Source organism: Anolis sagrei, chromosome 3 (genome assembly GCF_037176765.1).
Source record: "Anolis sagrei isolate rAnoSag1 chromosome 3, rAnoSag1.mat, whole genome shotgun sequence".
NCBI lineage: Eukaryota > Metazoa > Chordata > Lepidosauria > Squamata > Dactyloidae > Anolis > Anolis sagrei.
The window spans coordinates 200,310,269-200,328,404 of NC_090023.1; the positions used below are offsets into that span (position 1 = coordinate 200,310,269).

Consider the following 18,136-nt stretch of genomic DNA (forward strand, 5'->3'; position numbering starts at 1 on the left):
GTTATATTGAATACAGTATGTCCTTTTATCCTAATCTCTGCTAATTTTATAACCCCCCTTTTGTTGTTTACCTTTTTGTAAGAGAAAGGGGAAACAAACAACAACAATAGTAATGCCTAATTTTCAACGGGGCTTTCTTCCCATGAAATGTGTTTACAATTATGACAGCTTTGATCGATCTCTCCGAACAATAAATAGCTTTCAAGAATTAGCAAAACAAATTTTCCTCCACAAGTGTGGAGGGTCGTCTGCGCAGCTATATTGTTCTCTTATACATCTTGCTACCCAAGCATTATAAATAATAGAATATCATTTATTCACATTGCCAACTTGGCATAATGTTTTGAACATTAGACTAGTATCGCTATGAGGGTTGCCATAAGAAAGGCTCTCTGGATGTGAATGGATTACAACTCCCATCATGCTCTGTCAAGTCTGCCTGAAGCCCTGCCAGTATTTTAAGTTGGTCATGAAGGGTATGTGTGTCAAGTCTGAACTGGATCCATTGTTGGTGGATTTACATGACTCATTGGAATCTGGATGGACTATACCTCCCATCATCCCTGTCATTGATCCCTTAAAAATATTGGTAGTTTAAGCTGTTCATAATGGTTATGCATGCCAAGTTGGGTGCAGATCCACCATTAGTATGATTCACATAGCCCTCTAGATGTGGCTAGACTACAACTCCCATTATCCCATCATTGATTCCTAAACCATATTGGTGGTTTAAGGTGGTCATAATGGTTATGCATACCAGGGTTGATCCGGATCCATCATTAGTATGATTCACATAGCCCTCCAGATGTGGCTGGACTACAACTCCCATCATCCTCTGCCATTCAACCCCCCCCCCCCCCCCACACACACACACACACCAAATCATGCTGGCAATTTAAGCTGGACATAATGGTTATGTGTGCCAAGTTTGATCCAGATCCATTATTAGTGAGATTCACACAGCCCTCCAGATGTGGCTGGACTACAACTCCTATCACCCCATCATTGCTCCCTAAAGCATGTTGGTAGTTTATCAGATCATAATGGTTATGTGTGCCAAGTTTGATCCAGATCCATTATTAGTGAGATTCACACAGCCCTCCAGATGTGGCTGTACTACAACTCCCATCACCCCATCATTGATCCCTAAAGCATGTTGGTAGTTTATCAGATCATAATGGTTATGTGTGCCAAGTTTGATCCTGATCCATTATTAATGAGATTCACACAGCCCTCCAGATGTGGCTGTACTACAACTCCCATCACCCCATCATTGATCCCTAAAGCATGTTGGTAGTTTATCAGATCATAATGGTTATGTGTGCCAAGTTTGATCCAGATCCATTATTAGTGAGATTTACACAGCCCTCCAGATGTGGCTGGACTACAACTCCCATCACCCCATCATTGATCCCTAAAGCATGTTGGTAGTTTATTAGATCATAATGGTTATGTGTGCCAAGTTTGATCCAGACCAAGCATTACTGAGATTCACTCCAGATGTGTGTCTGGACTACAACTTCCATCATCCTCTGTCATTCACCGCTAAACCCTGCCAGTAGTTTAAGCTCGTCATAATGGTTATGTGTGCTGAGTTTGATCCAGATCCATTATTAGTGGGATTTACACAGCTTCTGCATGTGGCTAGACTACAACTCCCATCATCCTTTCAAACCCCCAGTAATTTAAACTGGTAATGATAGTAATGAGTGCCAAGTTTGATCCAGATCCACTATTGGTGGGAGTCGTACATTGCTCCAGATGTGGCTGGACTACAATTCCCATCATCCTGTCAATTTCTCCCCTCCCCAAAATCCCACCAGTATTTTAAATTGGCCAGGATAGGTCTGTGTGCCAAGTTTGGTCCAGATTCACCAAGCTTTAAGGGAGCCTTTGTGGTTCAAATATACAAACAAACATGTAAACATACAAATATTCCATATTTTGACTTTTATAGGGAGAGATTATGTCTTCTATTGTTTTTGCTGTAGTGACACAATTCTATGCCTTTCAACTCCAACGGGATGGCAAGCCTTTGTTTTTGTTTGTTTTCTTGCAGCCAATGAAGAGGCGCCAATATACAACAGAGAGGCTAAGTTTTGAACATAGAGTTACTACTCTAGAGCGACGTCCATCCAGCCGCTGGTTTCACTTTAGCCGGAAGTGCTATTGGATCCTATTCATTCCGTGGCATCAAACGTCCGCTTGGCTCTCGGGCCCCTTTCTCTAAGGTTCCGCCTCGCCGGAAGTCGCAGGTTAAATAACCGAGCGAGGCGGGAGAGCAGCCATGGCTGAAGGGAAGGACCGGCCTGCCGAGGAGATGGAGAAGAAGGGCAGCCCAAGGAAGAAGAGCGGGGCGGAGAAGGAAAGGAGGACTTGCATCGGGCAGGAGACGGACGAGACGACGCGGCGGCTGCTCCGCCAGCAATACCGGCAGCTGATCGCCAACTGTCAGGGTAAGTGTGGCTTTCCCTACCTTTCACGCATCTGCACTGTGGGATGCATGTGGTTTGGCTGCCATGGCCTAATGCTATGGGATCTTGGGAGTTGTAGTTTCGCAAGACCTTTAGCTTTCTCTGTCCAAGAAGGCTGGGGCCTCATCAAACTACAAAGCCATTTGATTCCATAGCACTGAGCCTGGAAAATGTAAGTGTCAAACTGCATTCATTTCAAGTCTGTATTATATTACTCCTTGGAATAGTAATAATAATAATCTTTATTTATATCCCGCCACCATCTCCCCAATGGGGACTCTGCGAGCACAGCATTTTTCCGAATGAAGCAGAGAGTGTTTGAGGACCGGGACATCCTAGGGATACCAAGGTGCTTGTTTATAAAGCTATTGTCCTCCCAACCCTGCTATATGCCTGCAAAATGTGGACTTTCTACAGATGTCACATGCAACTCCTGCAGCAATACCATCAGCACTGCTTCTGGAAAATCCTGCAAATCTGAGAAGACAGGCGGACAAACATCAGCATGCTGGGAGAAGCAAAGACCACCATAATTGAAGCGATGGTCCTCCGCCATCAACTCTGCTGGACCGGCCACGTTGTCCGGATGCCCAACCACCGTCTCCCAAAGCAGTTGCTCTACTCTGAACTCAAGAATGGAAAACGGAATGTTGGTGGGCAGGAAAAAATAAAATTAAAGATGGGCTCAAAGCCAACCTTAAATACTCTGGCATAGACACTGAGAACTGGGAAGCCCTAGCCCTTGAGCGCTCCAGCTGGAGGTCAGCTATGACCAGCAGTGCTGCAGAATTTGAAGAGGCACGAATGGAAGGTGAAAGAGAGAAACGTGCCAAAAGGAAGGCACGTCAAGCCAACCCCAATCGAGACCGCCTTCCACCTGGAAACCAATGCCCTCACTGTGGGAGAAGATGCAGATCAAGAATAGGGCTCCACAGTCACCCACCAGAATACTGATCCTTGAAGACTATCCTACTCGGCCATGTTCGTTTGTGGGATTAACAGAACTCAAAAAACACTGGAAGAATTGACACCAAATTTGGACACAAGGCACCTAACAACCCATTGTATGTCCTTCACTCAAAAAATTGATTTTGTCATTTGGGAGTTGTACTGGGAATTATAGTTTACCTACAATCAAAGAATATTCTGAACCCCACCAACGATGGATTTGAAGCAAACTTGTCACACAGTTCTCCCATGACCAACAGAAAATGCTGGAAGAGTTTGGTGGGCAGTGTCCTTTGTTTTTGGAGTTGTTGTTCACCTACATCCAGAGATCACTGTGGACTCAAACAATGATGGATCTGGACCAAACTCTACAAGAATACTCAATATGCCCAAATGTGAACACTGGTGGTATTTGGGGAAAATGGGATTTTGACATTTGGGAGTTGTAGTTGCTGGGATTTATAGTTCACCTACAATCACAGAGCATTCTGAACCCCACCAACAATAGAATTGGGCCAAACCTCCAACACAGAACCCCCATGTGGGCCACAGCAACGCGTTGCAGGGGATGGCTAGTATATATAACAGAGTAAAATAGTGCCCTTTATATAAAATGGCAAAAGTAAAAGAAACCATCATTTGCTGCATCTTCTTTTCAGCACCAAAATGATGAAATAAAATGGCCTTGTAACAGTACATTAACAGTACGAGGCTAAAGACCGTATAAAACTACGGCTTCTAGGATTCCACAGCATTAGGGCATGGCAGTTAAAGCCATCATACATTGTCAACGTCAGAAAAGAACCTTCCGTAGAAAACCTGAGCATCTTCCATGGCTCTCTTTTTCAGGGCACTGGGCTCCAGAATCCCCTTCAGATTCCCAAATTTGGATGCTAAAGGCCCATTATATACAATGGTGTAGTAAAATGATTAAAACCAAGCTTTGCTTTTGAGATTCTTATAAAAAATTAAATCCGGATGGTTGAATCCCATGATGTGGATATGGAAGGCCAACTGTAATTAGTCTGAAAGGGTTGCTATTCCTGTTTTTCTCTCTCCTAGGATGGATCTATTATATTACAATATAATGGCATAGTACAATATAGTAATATATAATACTGATATTGTACTATGTTAATAATATAATATATTGTATGTATATATATCTATATCTTGTAAGCTGCTCTGAGTCTGCTTCGGGGTGAGAAAGGCGGCATATAAATGTCATAAATAAGTAAATATTTACCACACTTTTATCCCACCCTTTTCAACCCGAAGGCGACTCAGGGCAGCACACAGACTGGCAACAATTAGATGCCAAACACACATAAGTACATCATTTAAAACAGGTTAAATCACATAATGAAATTCATATAAAAATAATTTAAAACTATAAAAATCAATGACTTCCAGGTTAAAATCCATGTCCATATTCGTTCGCAATACTGAGTTTGTCTGGTTACAATGAGGTTCCAAAAGCCTGCACAAAGAGCCAGGTTTTTACTCTTTTCCTAAAGATCAGGAGGGAGGTAGCCGATCTAATATCCCCAGGAAGGGAGTTCCACAGCCGAGAGGCCATCATTGAGAAAGCCTGTCTCCCGTCTCCGCCAAGCGAGCATCTGTGAGGCAGGCAGGATCGAGAGCAGGACCTCCCCAGATGATCTTAAATTCCTGGAAGGTTCATAAGGGGAGACACATTCAGATAGGTAAGTTGGGCCGGAACCGTTTAGGGCTTTATAGGCTAAAGCCAACACTTTGAATTGTGTCCGCAATTGTGTTTCCCATGCTTTTTCTGCACCTTCAGCTCCAATTTGCTTTCCTTTGAGTTCATCCTGGCTACTTGGTATTAGGGTAAAGGTAAAGGTTGTTCTCTGACATTAAGCCCAGTCATGTCTGACTGGGGTGTGGTGCTCATCTCCATTTCTAAGCTGAAGAGCCAGCATTGTCCATAGACACCTCCAAGGTCATGTGGCCGGCATGACTATGTGTAGCGCCGTTACCTTCCCGCCAGAGTGGTACCTATTGATCTACTCACATTTGCATGTTTTCGAACTGCTAGGTTGACAGAAGCTAGGGCTAACAGCGGAAGCGCATGCCACTCCCCAGAATTGAACCTGCGACCTTTCAGTCAATAAGCTCAGTGCTTTAACCCTCTGCGCCACCGGGGTATTATTCCTTGCTTATTGTGGCACCATAAATTGTATAATAATACTTATAAGATTTTCTTTACTTGCCATTTTACTGTGTGTATTTTTGTTCCCTAGAATACACATCATCAATTCAATAACAGCATTTTCTACTTGCTTCGCTTCTTATGCTCTCAGTTTTCTATTTTTATTTAGCAAAAATTTAAAAAATGCATGAATTTCAGCTATCATTTTAGGTTTGTTTACATAAGTGTCTCCCTGATGCTTTGTTTCTTATTTGTTTTCATTTTCTTCTTCTTGGAGATACAGTTCTTCTGTAAAAAGATAGCTATACACCTCTTAATGTTGTTATCATCTTCTGATTAATCATCATTTCTATTCAGGATTACTTAAAGGGCTTCATCTCTAATTGAAGAAAATATTAGCACACATGACATCAGTCTGTCTTAAATATGGATGCTGTAATGCTACATTAAAATAGTTTTGCCTGGAACTTGGTAGTTTTTAATGTATAATTGAGGTCTATGATTGTCTTGCATTCAGTATGCTTTAAAAATGGAGTTTCTTGTTTTTGAGGATTTTTTAAAAAGTACATGTTAATTCTTCATAGAGAATCGTGGTTTGATGTTGAGCAACAGAGGTGATAAATTGACTGAGGCTTTGGAAGATGCTGATAAACTGTTTCCTGGAGGTAAGAAGAACCTGATCTGTACTTAATATAGCATGTTGGATACTGACAGTAACATTATGCATTCCTCAGAAGTATAAACTTAGCAGCTTGGACAAAATAGGAGAAAGTTTTCTCCCTTCCAGTCTTTGCATTTCCAGGGGAAGAGACATTTAAAACTCAGCTTCTATTTTCTGAATCACAGTTGTAACATCTTTCTCATTCTCTATTCATGTATGCCCTTTTGATAGAGATATCACTGATCCTTATGTGGTTTAGTTGTACTAGCAAACAGGACGACTCTGGAGTGATTCCACAGACTCAGACAGCTTTTAGGCCAATAACTTTGACCTGTAAAATAGCAGGATGTCAGAACTCGATTTGCCATCATCCATTGCAGCATGTCATTTTTATTGTATAATAATGCCAAAACTTGATGAGGATTCCTCCATCTCCTAGAGAACATGACAGTGGAAGCAATGTTTTGGTTTTTTGCAGAAATGAGTGCAGTGAGGATCATGTCCATCCAATAGGTTAATGCAACCCGCATGCCTCCCACAATTTCCCATTCCATTATACAGTGTGTATGTGTCAGCTCACAGTAGCTGCTCTCAAATGAAGACACAGGACAACGCTCTGGTATCACTGAGAACTTTACTACAGGAAACATAGACATGCAGAAAGCCGAGAGTGCCTAGTGCCGGCTAGCACTCCCTTATATAATGTAACTCCCACCAAGACAAAACCCCGCGTAATTCACCCGCCAAAACTGCTAACCGTTCCCTCTCAGGGTCAACCACTGCAGGTGTCTTATCAGAGTTCTACATCAGGGGCCCTGATTTCTGGTGCCAGAATCCAGGCCCTGGAAACTGGGCTCTGACATGTATGTATGTATGTGTGTGTGTATACATATTATAGTATATATGTATGATGTATTAATAAAATAATACCATATTAAATCAGATTAATTTGCTACTCAGAGTATAAACTGCCGGGTGGTTTCTGAGAGCAAGAAACACTTCAAAAACTAGATGGTAATATTAGTTTAATCATTCTTATCTTCTGGTTGCTATTAATGCTAGCAAACCATCTTTTTCCCTCTATGACAGTGTCTGATCCAAGGGAGGCAGCTTTGGATGCTCAGTTCCTTGTATTGGCAACAAACCTAGGAAAGGAAAAAGCAAACCAGCTGCATTCGGATATGGCAGAATTTGATTCAATTGCATTTGCTGAAGATTTAGTAAGTTTACCGTAATTACAATAAGACTCAGTTATTTGTGGGGAGTACATTCCGACCTTTTCCTTCATAGATCTATTCTCTATAATAAGACAGGTATTTCACAATCGTATGTATCTAACATCTTTCATGTAATTTTCGTAGAAAGTGTATTCTTATTTCATGGTGACATTATTTTTTTGCTGCAAATGGACTCTGAGAGCACAGTTTGTTCTCTCTACAGCTAACTTTTATGGGCATAAATCGCCTGGAACGGGAAGACAGTGATAGTGATGAGGACCAGAATACTAGTGGATTTTTACCTAACAATGCTTGGTATAAACTTGGTGAGGAAGCAAGAAAGTACTTCAGAAGAGCACCAGTTTTCCACTTCATGTAAGTTATTATTTATTTATTTATTTATTTATTTATTTAACTTGTATACCACTACTCCCAATTTGGCTCGGAGCGGTTTACAGAAGCAGATTAAAACAATACAATTAGCTTTAAAAAGAACAATAACAAAACAATAGGCGGCGAGAACATAGTCCGGGTTGTTCTAGTTGTTCTAATGCTTTTATTCATTGAGTCTCATTTAGTCATTTCACAGGGATTTTCTGGAAATGAGCCATGTTGGGGGTTGAGGAACACAGTATATTTTAACAATCCATTTACAGGAAGCAGTGTAGCTGCCTTAAGGATGCTTGTTTCTTATGTGATTCATTCTCTCAGTTTATCCTATACTGGAAATGTGTTTATTTCTGAATTGTACCATTGTAGAAAGAAGACGTCTTTTCCAGATTAGGACCATTGAAAGGAAATGTATCTTACCCTTACTCTTCACATTGCTTTCCTTCAGCTGTATTGTGAAAACAGGGACTATGTTATGTTTTTTTAGATAGCAATCCTTGAAGATGTGGTGGCAAACCTTTAATCTTTCAGATATTGCTGAGATCCAGTTCTCACATTTTTTTCCTAATGCTGACAGGAGTCAGAGTTCAATATTATCTGGAGGGCCACGCATTACCTATTTCTTAGAGGAATCTTGTAAAATCTGCAGCTCAGAGTAGCTGTATTGCAACTTTGTCATCATACATTTTAATGTAATTTTAACTCTCTGAAGCATACATTTCCAAACTCTCTGTTGTGACTTGTTAGTGTGTCAGCTGTAGTATGTAGGTGTGTTACCTGTGCTTACATGTCCAAACGTATCTCCCTCTATGAACTAGCATGGACAGTAAGATTTTCTGAGGAGGCCCTGCTCTCGGTCCCACCTCCTTCGAGGCGCGATTGGTGGGGATGAGGGACAGGGCCTTCTCAGTGGTGACCCCAGTGAAATTAGATTGGCTCCCTCTCTCCTGGTCTTTAGAAAGAAACTTAAAACCTGGCTATGGAACCAAGCATTTGGAGAGTAGCATAGTGCAATAGGCAGCTATGAAGTGATTGAAATTTGCTTGGAATGGTTCCTGGGTTACGATTTTGAGTATTTGTGTTTTTAATAGTTTATTTAATATATTGATTGTTATGATTTTTATTGATTTAAATGTATAATATATATTGTATTTATATGTTTATGGTTATTGTGGCATTGAATTATTGCAAATTTGGAAGCTGTTCTGAATCTCCCTTGGGGTTGAGATAGAGCAAGGTAAAAAGGCAGTAAATAAATAAATGGTATGAACATGAGAAAAAACAAAATCTTGGAAATGATATCTTACAAATAAAATATTTTAAATAAATAAATGAAAGGTTTTTATGAGATGTGTTGTGTCCACATAATTTTAATGTTACAATTTAGCCTCCTGGTAGCACAGCAGGTCAAACCGCTGAGCTGCTGAATTTGCAGACCGAAAGGTTGTCTGTTTGAATCCAGGGAATAGGGTGAGATCCCAGTGTTAGGCCCAGCTTCTGTCAACCTAGCAATTCAAAAACATAGAAATGTGAATAGATCAAAATGTACCATTTCTGTGGGAAGGTAACGGCGCTCCATGCAGTCATACCAGCCATATGACCTTGGAGGTGTCTACGGAGAATTCTGGGTCTTTGGCTTAGAAATGGAGATGAACACCACCCCCCAGATTCAGACACAACTAGACTTATTGTCAGGGGAAACCTTTACTATGTGTCTGTATCTTTTGACAAGGGATTGGTTTAACCTCTGGTTTGCTAGTTAAACTGAATTATTGTATTGCAAAATGATGTCTGTCTAAATAGTGTATCCCCAACATGAAATGTTTCGAAAGCTCTGCTCTAAAGGTTACCAAATGAGTGCCTAATTGCAAGAGGAATTAATTTTGTGTGGAATTGACAGAACACTTCATTCTTTATTTAAAGTTATTGAGATGAGAGTCAGCTTTCTAATTTGTGGATTTTACTTTTATAGATTTGATTATTCACTAATTTGATTAATATGCTCTTTCTAGGAATCTCCAGGACCTCTAACATGACTTTGGGGTCAACTTCTGCACTCATGCTGGAGGACTTAGAGATTCCTAGAAAGGTGTTTTCTCAGTTTCAAAAAAAGTATTTTATTTGTGTTTTTTCCACTTAGTCAAGGAACTTGTTCCTCTGTTCCTGAGTGAAGATGAAGGGTGCACTGTATTTTTTTCTAGCCTTTCTTGCTCTCTTTTAAGTTAAATCTGCAAACAATTTGACATGTAGCTTGATAGAATTACATTTTACTTGGTTTAGGCTGGGAACGTTTACGGCTGATCCTCCTGTTGAAAAGCCACGAGTTGAGAGACAACGAAAGAAAGCCGGGACACAAGAAGAAAAAGCAGTGCCTGCACAGGTGTGTGCACTATATTAAACACAAGGCTGTCTGCCTTCAGTTTGAAAGCTTTGAATGGATATTAGCAGTATAAGAGCAAACCTAAGAATAGACCTATAAGACATGTTTGCATAGGTATGATCCTTGTTAGAAGACTAATTTTCTGCAGATTTCTCCTAGCAGATATGGACGGATAGACATGACAGTATTCTTTTTCATATAGGAAAAATGTCATGCACTGAAGTTGCAGATAGCTTATAATAAACATGCATTAACTATGTGAGGCCAGCATTAGAAATTTGCTCTTTAAATTGATCTGTGTGAGAGCTCAATGGCAATTTGCATGCATATTACTAGTAAAACTGTAAGCAATGTATTTTACACCATTCGCTTTACATACAAATCATAGTTAAGAATGGAGGAGAGGGGTGTGAGACATCTGGAAGTGAGAGAAATCTACCCTTCGGATGGGAAATTCACTCTTGAAAGAGTTATCATGGGAAAAGGTGTCTCCTTTGAAGCTTTGTCACCAATCCTTGTTTCCACAAGCCAATTTTTTTCAAAATCCAATTATCATAGGGACAGAAAGTGAGGTGAAAATTTCTGAATGGGGGCACAGACAGCAAAACGCACACTACTGGGGTATGAACCCTTGCCTATCCTATCCATAGGGAAGTTATAATTAGAAAATGTTCCTATTCCAACTTATATACAAATTCCACTTAAGAACAAACCTACAGAACCTGTTTTGTTCGTAACCAGGGACTGCCTGTAATTGCAAACCTTTCTCACCCCTTTCACTAAAAACTGAATAATTGAATCTGTATTTTGGGTAATGGGATTTCAAATATTTTTAATGATGTTATTCAAATTATAACATTGTATTGTGTGGTGGATATCTGCTTTTGAGTTTGAAGAAACAGAATAATAGAGCTGACTTTAATCAGAGCCACAAAACTTCTTTACTTGATATAAGATGATAATATCATGAGGTAAGGGTCTGATGCTTATCACTGTATAATGGAGTGGCATATGTGACAGCCTGTCAATTGCGGACTATTTTAGTTGAAGAAAATGGAAGAATCTCATCAAGAAGCAACAGAAAAAGAAGTAGAAAGGATCTTGGGGCTCTTACAGGCTTACCATCAAGACGACCGTAAGTGTGCTAAAACTGAATAAATCCCAGTTCCTTTTGTCAGACTTCCATATCCATATTTTTAGAGTAGTCAGTTTTATGTTAGTTTTATGCGGGTAAAGTTTAAACCCTTCCTGGTTTGTATCAATAAGTTTGTTCGCCCCTTTGCCTGAGGAAAGAGAGTCATTTTAGATTAGAGTTTTTACAACCAGGGATGGTTAAACATCTGGGCATCCCTGGTCAATGTCCTTGCATACGGCCAATTCTTTTACACCAGAAGCGACTTGCAGTTTCTCAAGTAGCTCCTGACATGGAAAAAAAAAACAAAACAAAAACACCAGGGAATCTTGGAAGTAAGATGTGTCTATAGTTGGTCTCAGAGAGATCCAGACATGGACAAGCCATTTCAAGCCAATACTAACCACTATTCTGGGAACTCATTTGACTATACTGATCAACAACTGGTCAGTGGCTGTCTGTGGAGTTTCCAGTGCCTTCAGCAAGGTGCCAGGCCTCAATAGGAGAGGCCTGCTCTCACAGCCTTCAGCCTGATCATCTTGGGTATTGGGTGCCCCAGAGGCCCCTTTATCAGAGAAAGTGAGCAAGGAAAACTTCCATCTATTCTTCTTCTCAGAATCATCCATTAACAGTGACTTCAAGAACAATCAGTTACCCTTCAAACTTTAAGTATGGACTGTTGTGTGGAAATCAAGATGGTGCCTGGGTGGAAATATGCCCAAGACAAATTAATAAATCATTACCGTTTCTTGAAGGCAATAGCATGGACATTGATTCTGTGGGGCTCCTTGCTCAAAGAGGAAGGCAAATCAGCATCCCCCAAGCTGATAGAAAGCTAAGACATATTAGCACTAAAGACATTTAAAGTAGCTTGGGTGCGACAGCACAGTAGTATTTCAGATCACACATACTGACCATGATTTGAATTTAGTATTGTTTGTGGTTTCTTCTCTGCTTATGTGTAATATTGGGTCAACCTTCCTAGGAAATTGGATAGTGGAAAGGAGTTAGTTGGGAAAGGGTCAAGATCTTTTCTGAATTTGAAAAGTCTATTTTTTTTATCATGTCAGAGGCGACTTGAGAAACTGCAAGTTGCTTCTGGTGTGAGAGAATTGCCCATCTGCAGGGACATTGCCCAGGGGATGCCTGGATATTTTACCACCCTTGTGAGAGGCTTCCCACATGGGAAGCTGGAGCTGACAGACGGGAGCTCACCCCTTGTCATGGATTTGAACCGCCGACCTTCAGGTCAGCAGCTCAGCCAGCACAAGGGTTTAACTCATTGTGCCACTACGGCATCCCTGAGAGGTTTATAATTGCTGCATAACAGATTTAAGAAAAGAGAAGAAGGAGGTAGACAAATTAATATTGGGATCAAATACTTTTGTCATTCTTATTTCTATAGCTAATACGCCAATATCCTACTTTGAGTTTGTGACCGATCCAAAATCATTTGCACGGACTGTGGAAAACATGTTTCATGTATCATTCCTGATAAGGGTGAGGAGAAATATTTATATAATTTACGGTTAGAAAGCAAAATGTTTTTTTTTCTATTAATATGGGGTATGATTATCATTGTTAATTGTCTGAAATGGAAAATTACAACAGGAGCGGGGAACCCAGAAGGCTTTCATTTTCTGTTTTGGAGGGCTGTTAAAATGCGTTTTCTCATTGCTTTCCTGTAGTTTGCAAAATTAACATAATTTGTGAAATCATAGTTTTACAACAGAGATATATGTGTTCTACCATTGATAACTCAAAGTAGAGTGTTTTTAGCCTTCTGTACGCTAAAAATTGAAATAGGAATGGCAGAAAAAAACAGTTGATACCTGCAACTATCTACTTTGCTTTTTTTTTTACATGCAAATCTATGTTCATTATCCATCCAAATTTGCTGGGGTTTGGGGCATAGGATCCCTGTGAAATTGTGTTTGTGGTGGGAGCAAATAAACCTGCAAAAACACCTTTCTAGGAATTTCTAGGTCTGCGAACATGAACTTACACTGGGGGAGCTAGCAGTTCTTAGAGAAAACAAATCCATGAGAAATCAAATCTGCAAAAGTAAAAACTGCAAATTTGGAGGGATTGCTGTATTTAGCTAAAATGAAAGTGGGCTTCTTAAACTCATTTTATGAATGTGGCTTGGATCAAGCCAGGCAAAATGGATTTAGTAATATTGCCTTCTGAGGTTCAAGCTGCATATGTGACAACTGTATTTATTTACCATACTAAAACATGAGACATACAATTAAAACTTAGTATTTTAATTTTATAGAATTAAAACTTAGAATAAATATTAAAATTACAGAATGCATTTCCAAGCTGTGGTATAATAATAATAATAATAATAATAATCATCATCATCATCATCTTTATATATACCCCACCACCATCTCCCCAAGGGACTCAGAGCGGCTTACATGAGGCCAAGCCCAACAACACATCAAAAACAACAAGCAGTAATAAAATAACAAGCAATTAACAAAATAAACAATACAATTAATATAACTCACAAGTAGATAATAAACACAAGAATTTAAAAAACCTATGGCTGGGCCAAATGTAATAGTTAAAACTTTAATAATAAATGCTGGACATGAACAGAGGATGGTATGTGTGCAACCTGTCTGTGTGAGGAGAGGGCCCACGCACCCAAAGCACAAAACTTGTTCACATTTTAAAATTTGAAGCATGCATCTGAATTTGGGCTTTTTCAGTTTTTAAGTGGGTTATAAAATCAAGATTTGAAAACCCTGGGGGATGTGGACTAGTTCTTAAACCTGAAATACAAATAATCTTGGTTTGTTCTTGGTAACCACAAACCTAAAATTTGGGGGACCTTGGGTGGTTCAAAACTGGAAGCAGAAAGTTTCCATTTCTTCCCAGTTTGAAAGAAAGAAGCTCAGAACAGCACACTTTGTATTGGTAAACAGCATATCAATTGTGAATGCCATGTTTCTTTGTGTAGCTGTAATGTATTTGAACTGTTCCTTGACTTAAATGAAGTGTATTTCTTCTAGGATGGACTTGCAGGATTGAAGCTGGATGGGGACAAGCTTCCCATAATCGGTAAGATTAATTTAAGACTATTGCTCTAAAATTCATTTACTTTGCATTAATCTGTGATTTATTGCTTTGGCATGCTGGCTTTTCTATATTTAAGCACATTTTTTATAAATAAATTGTTTTGGCAGAACCTTTAAATACAGAAGGAGAGGAAAATGACCAGGATACTCTTCTACGGAAACAAAGTGTCATATCCATGAACTATGAAGAATGGCGGGTAAGATGACAGTACTGTTTTGTTTCTTGAAATGGCTTCAGGAAATGCCTGAAATTTATTCAGTTCAGTACCTTAAATGCTATAAAGGTAGCTGCTATAAAGGCTATGTATTCCATTTTTCCTTAAACCCTGCCTATTCCCCTTACACTACAAGCATATGCAGTGTGATGTAATAGGGACTTTTGCTGATGGGACAGCAAAATTCACCAAAATCCTGTGAAATCAGGAGGTAAGCACTTTCTTTTTTCACTGCAACCTTCCATGCACTCGCATCAAAGACCATAGTTTATGTCACATGGGAATGCGAAAATTGGCCCAAATAGTATCAGTTTCGTTATTGGGTTGCTGTGAGTTTACTGGGCTGTAGGCTGTTCCAGAAGCGTTCTCCCCTGACGTTTCGCCCACATAAATGACAGGCATCCTTAGAGTTTGAGGGGTCTGTTGGAAACCAGGCAAGTGGGGTTTATATATCTGTAGAATGTCCAGGGTGGGAGAAAGAACTCTTGTCTGTTTGAGGCAAGTCTGAATGTTGCAATTGACCACCTTGATTAACATTGAATGGACTTGCGGCTTCAAAGTCTGGCTGCCTGGGGGAATCCTTTGTTGGGAGGTGTTATCTGGCCCCAATTGTTTCCTGTCTGGAATTCCCCTGTTTTCTGAGCGTTGTTCTTTATTTACTGATTTTAGACTTTTTAAAATACATTTTCATGTTTTCCTCCTTTCTGTTGAAATTGACCACATGCTCATGGAGTTCTATGGCTTCTCTGTGCAGTCTGACATGGTGGTTGTTAGAGTGGTCCAAATAATATGCTGTGTCCAGATTTGGTTCATCAGGTGCTTTGCTATGGCTAACTTCTCTGGTCTAATTAGTCTGCAGTGCCTCTCATGTTCCTTGATGAGTATCTCATTATTACTTGGATAAGGGGTCATCAATGAATATAGTGGGAAAGCTATGTTTTAGCAGCAGGATCTGGCAAAATTCCAAGCATTCCTTGCCTAAGAAAATCCTATGAAATTCATGGGGTTGCCATAAAGGTAACTTGAAGGAGTACATCTACCCATCTCAAATAATGTATTTATTCCCTTCCAGGAAATGCTTTGCTGATGGTTTTTTCTACCAGCCCAAGACTCTAGCCCTTTTTTCACAAATGAATTCCTTTTTTTTTGTTAGAGTGGTAAGGCTTTAGGCAAGGGATGAGCAACTAGTAGCTGCAAGCCAAAAGAATTATGGCTTCTTGAAATAAAGTTAACCAGTGATTCCGGCCATGAAAGCCTTTGACAATACATTAAAGTTAATCAGTCTGTTGCAGAAAAAAATGTTTGTTTTGTTATGTGCAATTAGAGGGAGGAAAGAAAGGCAGTTTTGTTGTGCCAACATCACAGTGGAGCATCATGTTTTATTTAGGCCGGTGTTGTGTGTAGTGACATGGCTCTGGGTGGTGTATAATGACCATCGCTGGGTGGTGTATAATGACCATTGTTGGGTGGTGTATAATGACCATTGTTAACTGTTATGAACAGTGGTTCATAACAGCTAACACCTTCCAACAAAGGATTATCACAGGCAGTAAACAGCCAGACCTTGAAGCTAAAAGGCTATTCAATGCTAATGAAGGTGGCCATTTGCAACATTCATACCTACCTCAAACAGACAAGAGTTCTTTCTCTCACCATAGACATTCCACAGACATATAAACCCCAATTGCCCAGTTTCCAACAGAGTTCGCAACTTCTGAGGATGCCTGCCATAGTTGCGGGTGAAATGTCAGCAACCCAGTGATTCCAACCATGAAAGCCTTTGACAGCACATTAGTTCATAACATAGTTTGGTGAAACTTTGCCAAATCTTACTCTGAATTGTGATAAAACTGAGTAAATATGCTGATGGATTCTGCATTTTAAAAATTAACTACGGTATCTGTGGCCCCTTCCACACAGATTTGAACTGGATTATATGGCTGTGTAGAAGGGGCCATATTGTCTATTTTTAATTTAATTATAATTTGCACCCTTATACATGACCAGATGGAGTCAACAAATAAACTGAAAGTTATTCCTTCTTTCCTACCAGAAAATTGTGAAAACTTTTGACATTTCAGCGCCCATGATTCCACCTATCACAGGGACACAAAGAGATGAGGAGCAGATCTGAATGTAAGTGACTTCAGGCATAAACCAAACTACAGAATGACGCCTCTGTGCTGTTCTTTTGTATTACCTGAATTTAAATGTGTTAAAGCTTATAAGTTATGTTTTAATTAACCACAGAAGGTCTCAATATTTGATTTTTTTTTCATTCAGGGCATCCCAAAGTTGTTTTTGAAGATATCTGCTGACCAGTCTCGAGGTGCTGACTTGCCAAGAGAATGACAGAATGGAAATAAGCCCTTTCCTGTTTAAGAATGTAATATTTCTTTGGAAAAATATTAATAAGAAGAAATATTTTTAAAAGAATGTAATATTTATTTATTTAGCAATTTTGTATACCGGTCTTCTCCCCTTTATCGGGGGACTCGGGCTGGTTTCCAACAATAAAATCACAAAACAATAATTAAAAACATCATATAACATAGTCAATTAAAACATTATAACAGCAAAATGTAATTACATAATAACAGTGGTCAGTCATCATAGTCAATTCATTGTCCATCATTCATCGTCATCTATCCGATCACAGAAATATTGATTCACTCGTCGAAAGCCAAACCCCATAGCCAGGTTTTCACACGTTTTCTGAACGACAGAATGGGTGTTAATATTCCTTTTAAAAGAAAAAAAGTTTGGGTTTTTTCCCCATTAATGATGTTGCGTTATATTTTTATGTTTATATTAAAGTTTATCTTTCTCCATATCTTTTCTGTAACTCTCCTTTCCATATGTTATGCAGCCATTTCATCAAACGTTTGTGTCCTTCCATCAAATTGCCCAATAATAAATAATAATAAATTTTATTTATAGACCACCCTATCTCCCTGAAGGGACTCAGGGTGGTTTCCAACAAATATGGCAAACATTCAGTGCCCAAAGAAAAACCATACAAACAGTTTACATTAGGACAAAACACATTAGACAATAGAAAACATAACTATAACTTAATAATCAAAATAGTGAGAAAAAAGAGTAAGACATAAAATAAAAATAAAGTAAAAACATTATAAAATACAAAAAAACCCTGATAACCTGAGGGTTGCATGTGTATCTCAAAACAGATGTGCCTCTGCATTTGTGTGCATTATTTGCTTTGCTTCTAAGAAAAACAACTACGGGAGGGAAATCCTCTAGTAACCTTTCAACTATTTCAAGGTTTGGCTATAGAAAGTAAAAGGGATTTTGCTCTCACAAGGTGTTTGGAATTTAATTTATACTGTGCTTTTCTAAAAACTCTACTTCAGAGGAGCACACAAAACAGAAAAGAATCACCTTTCAAGGCAGAAAATCCCACAATATCTGCTTAGAACTGGGTTATCTGAGTCCA

General features: G+C 39.4%; 1 protein-coding gene across 1 annotated transcript; it reads left to right on the top strand.

Annotated features, from left to right (window-relative positions):
* The first annotated feature begins 2,152 nt into the window (after nt 1-2,152).
* NSMCE4A (NSE4 homolog A, SMC5-SMC6 complex component) lies at nt 2,153-17,510 on the top strand. The gene is made up of 11 exons (XM_060768567.2): nt 2,153-2,456; nt 6,180-6,260; nt 7,346-7,476; nt 7,697-7,848; nt 10,144-10,243; nt 11,288-11,378; nt 12,781-12,875; nt 14,399-14,447; nt 14,573-14,661; nt 16,733-16,815; nt 16,964-17,510. Exons 1-10 carry the CDS (start codon nt 2,288-2,290, stop codon nt 16,811-16,813), a joined length of 1,038 nt encoding a protein of 345 aa, XP_060624550.2. The 5' UTR covers nt 2,153-2,287; the 3' UTR covers nt 16,814-16,815; nt 16,964-17,510.
* The last annotated feature ends 626 nt before the right edge of the window (nt 17,511-18,136 follow it).

Coding starts and splice junctions, on each gene's coding strand:
- NSMCE4A (XM_060768567.2), top strand. CDS start 2,288: ATGGCTGAAGGGAAGGACCGGCCTGCCGAGGAGATGGAGAAGAAGGGC. Junction 11,379..12,780: donor GGCTTACCATCAAGACGACC/GTAAGTGTGCTA, acceptor TTATTTCTATAG/CTAATACGCCAATATCCTAC. Junction 14,662..16,732: donor TGAACTATGAAGAATGGCGG/GTAAGATGACAG, acceptor CTTTCCTACCAG/AAAATTGTGAAAACTTTTGA.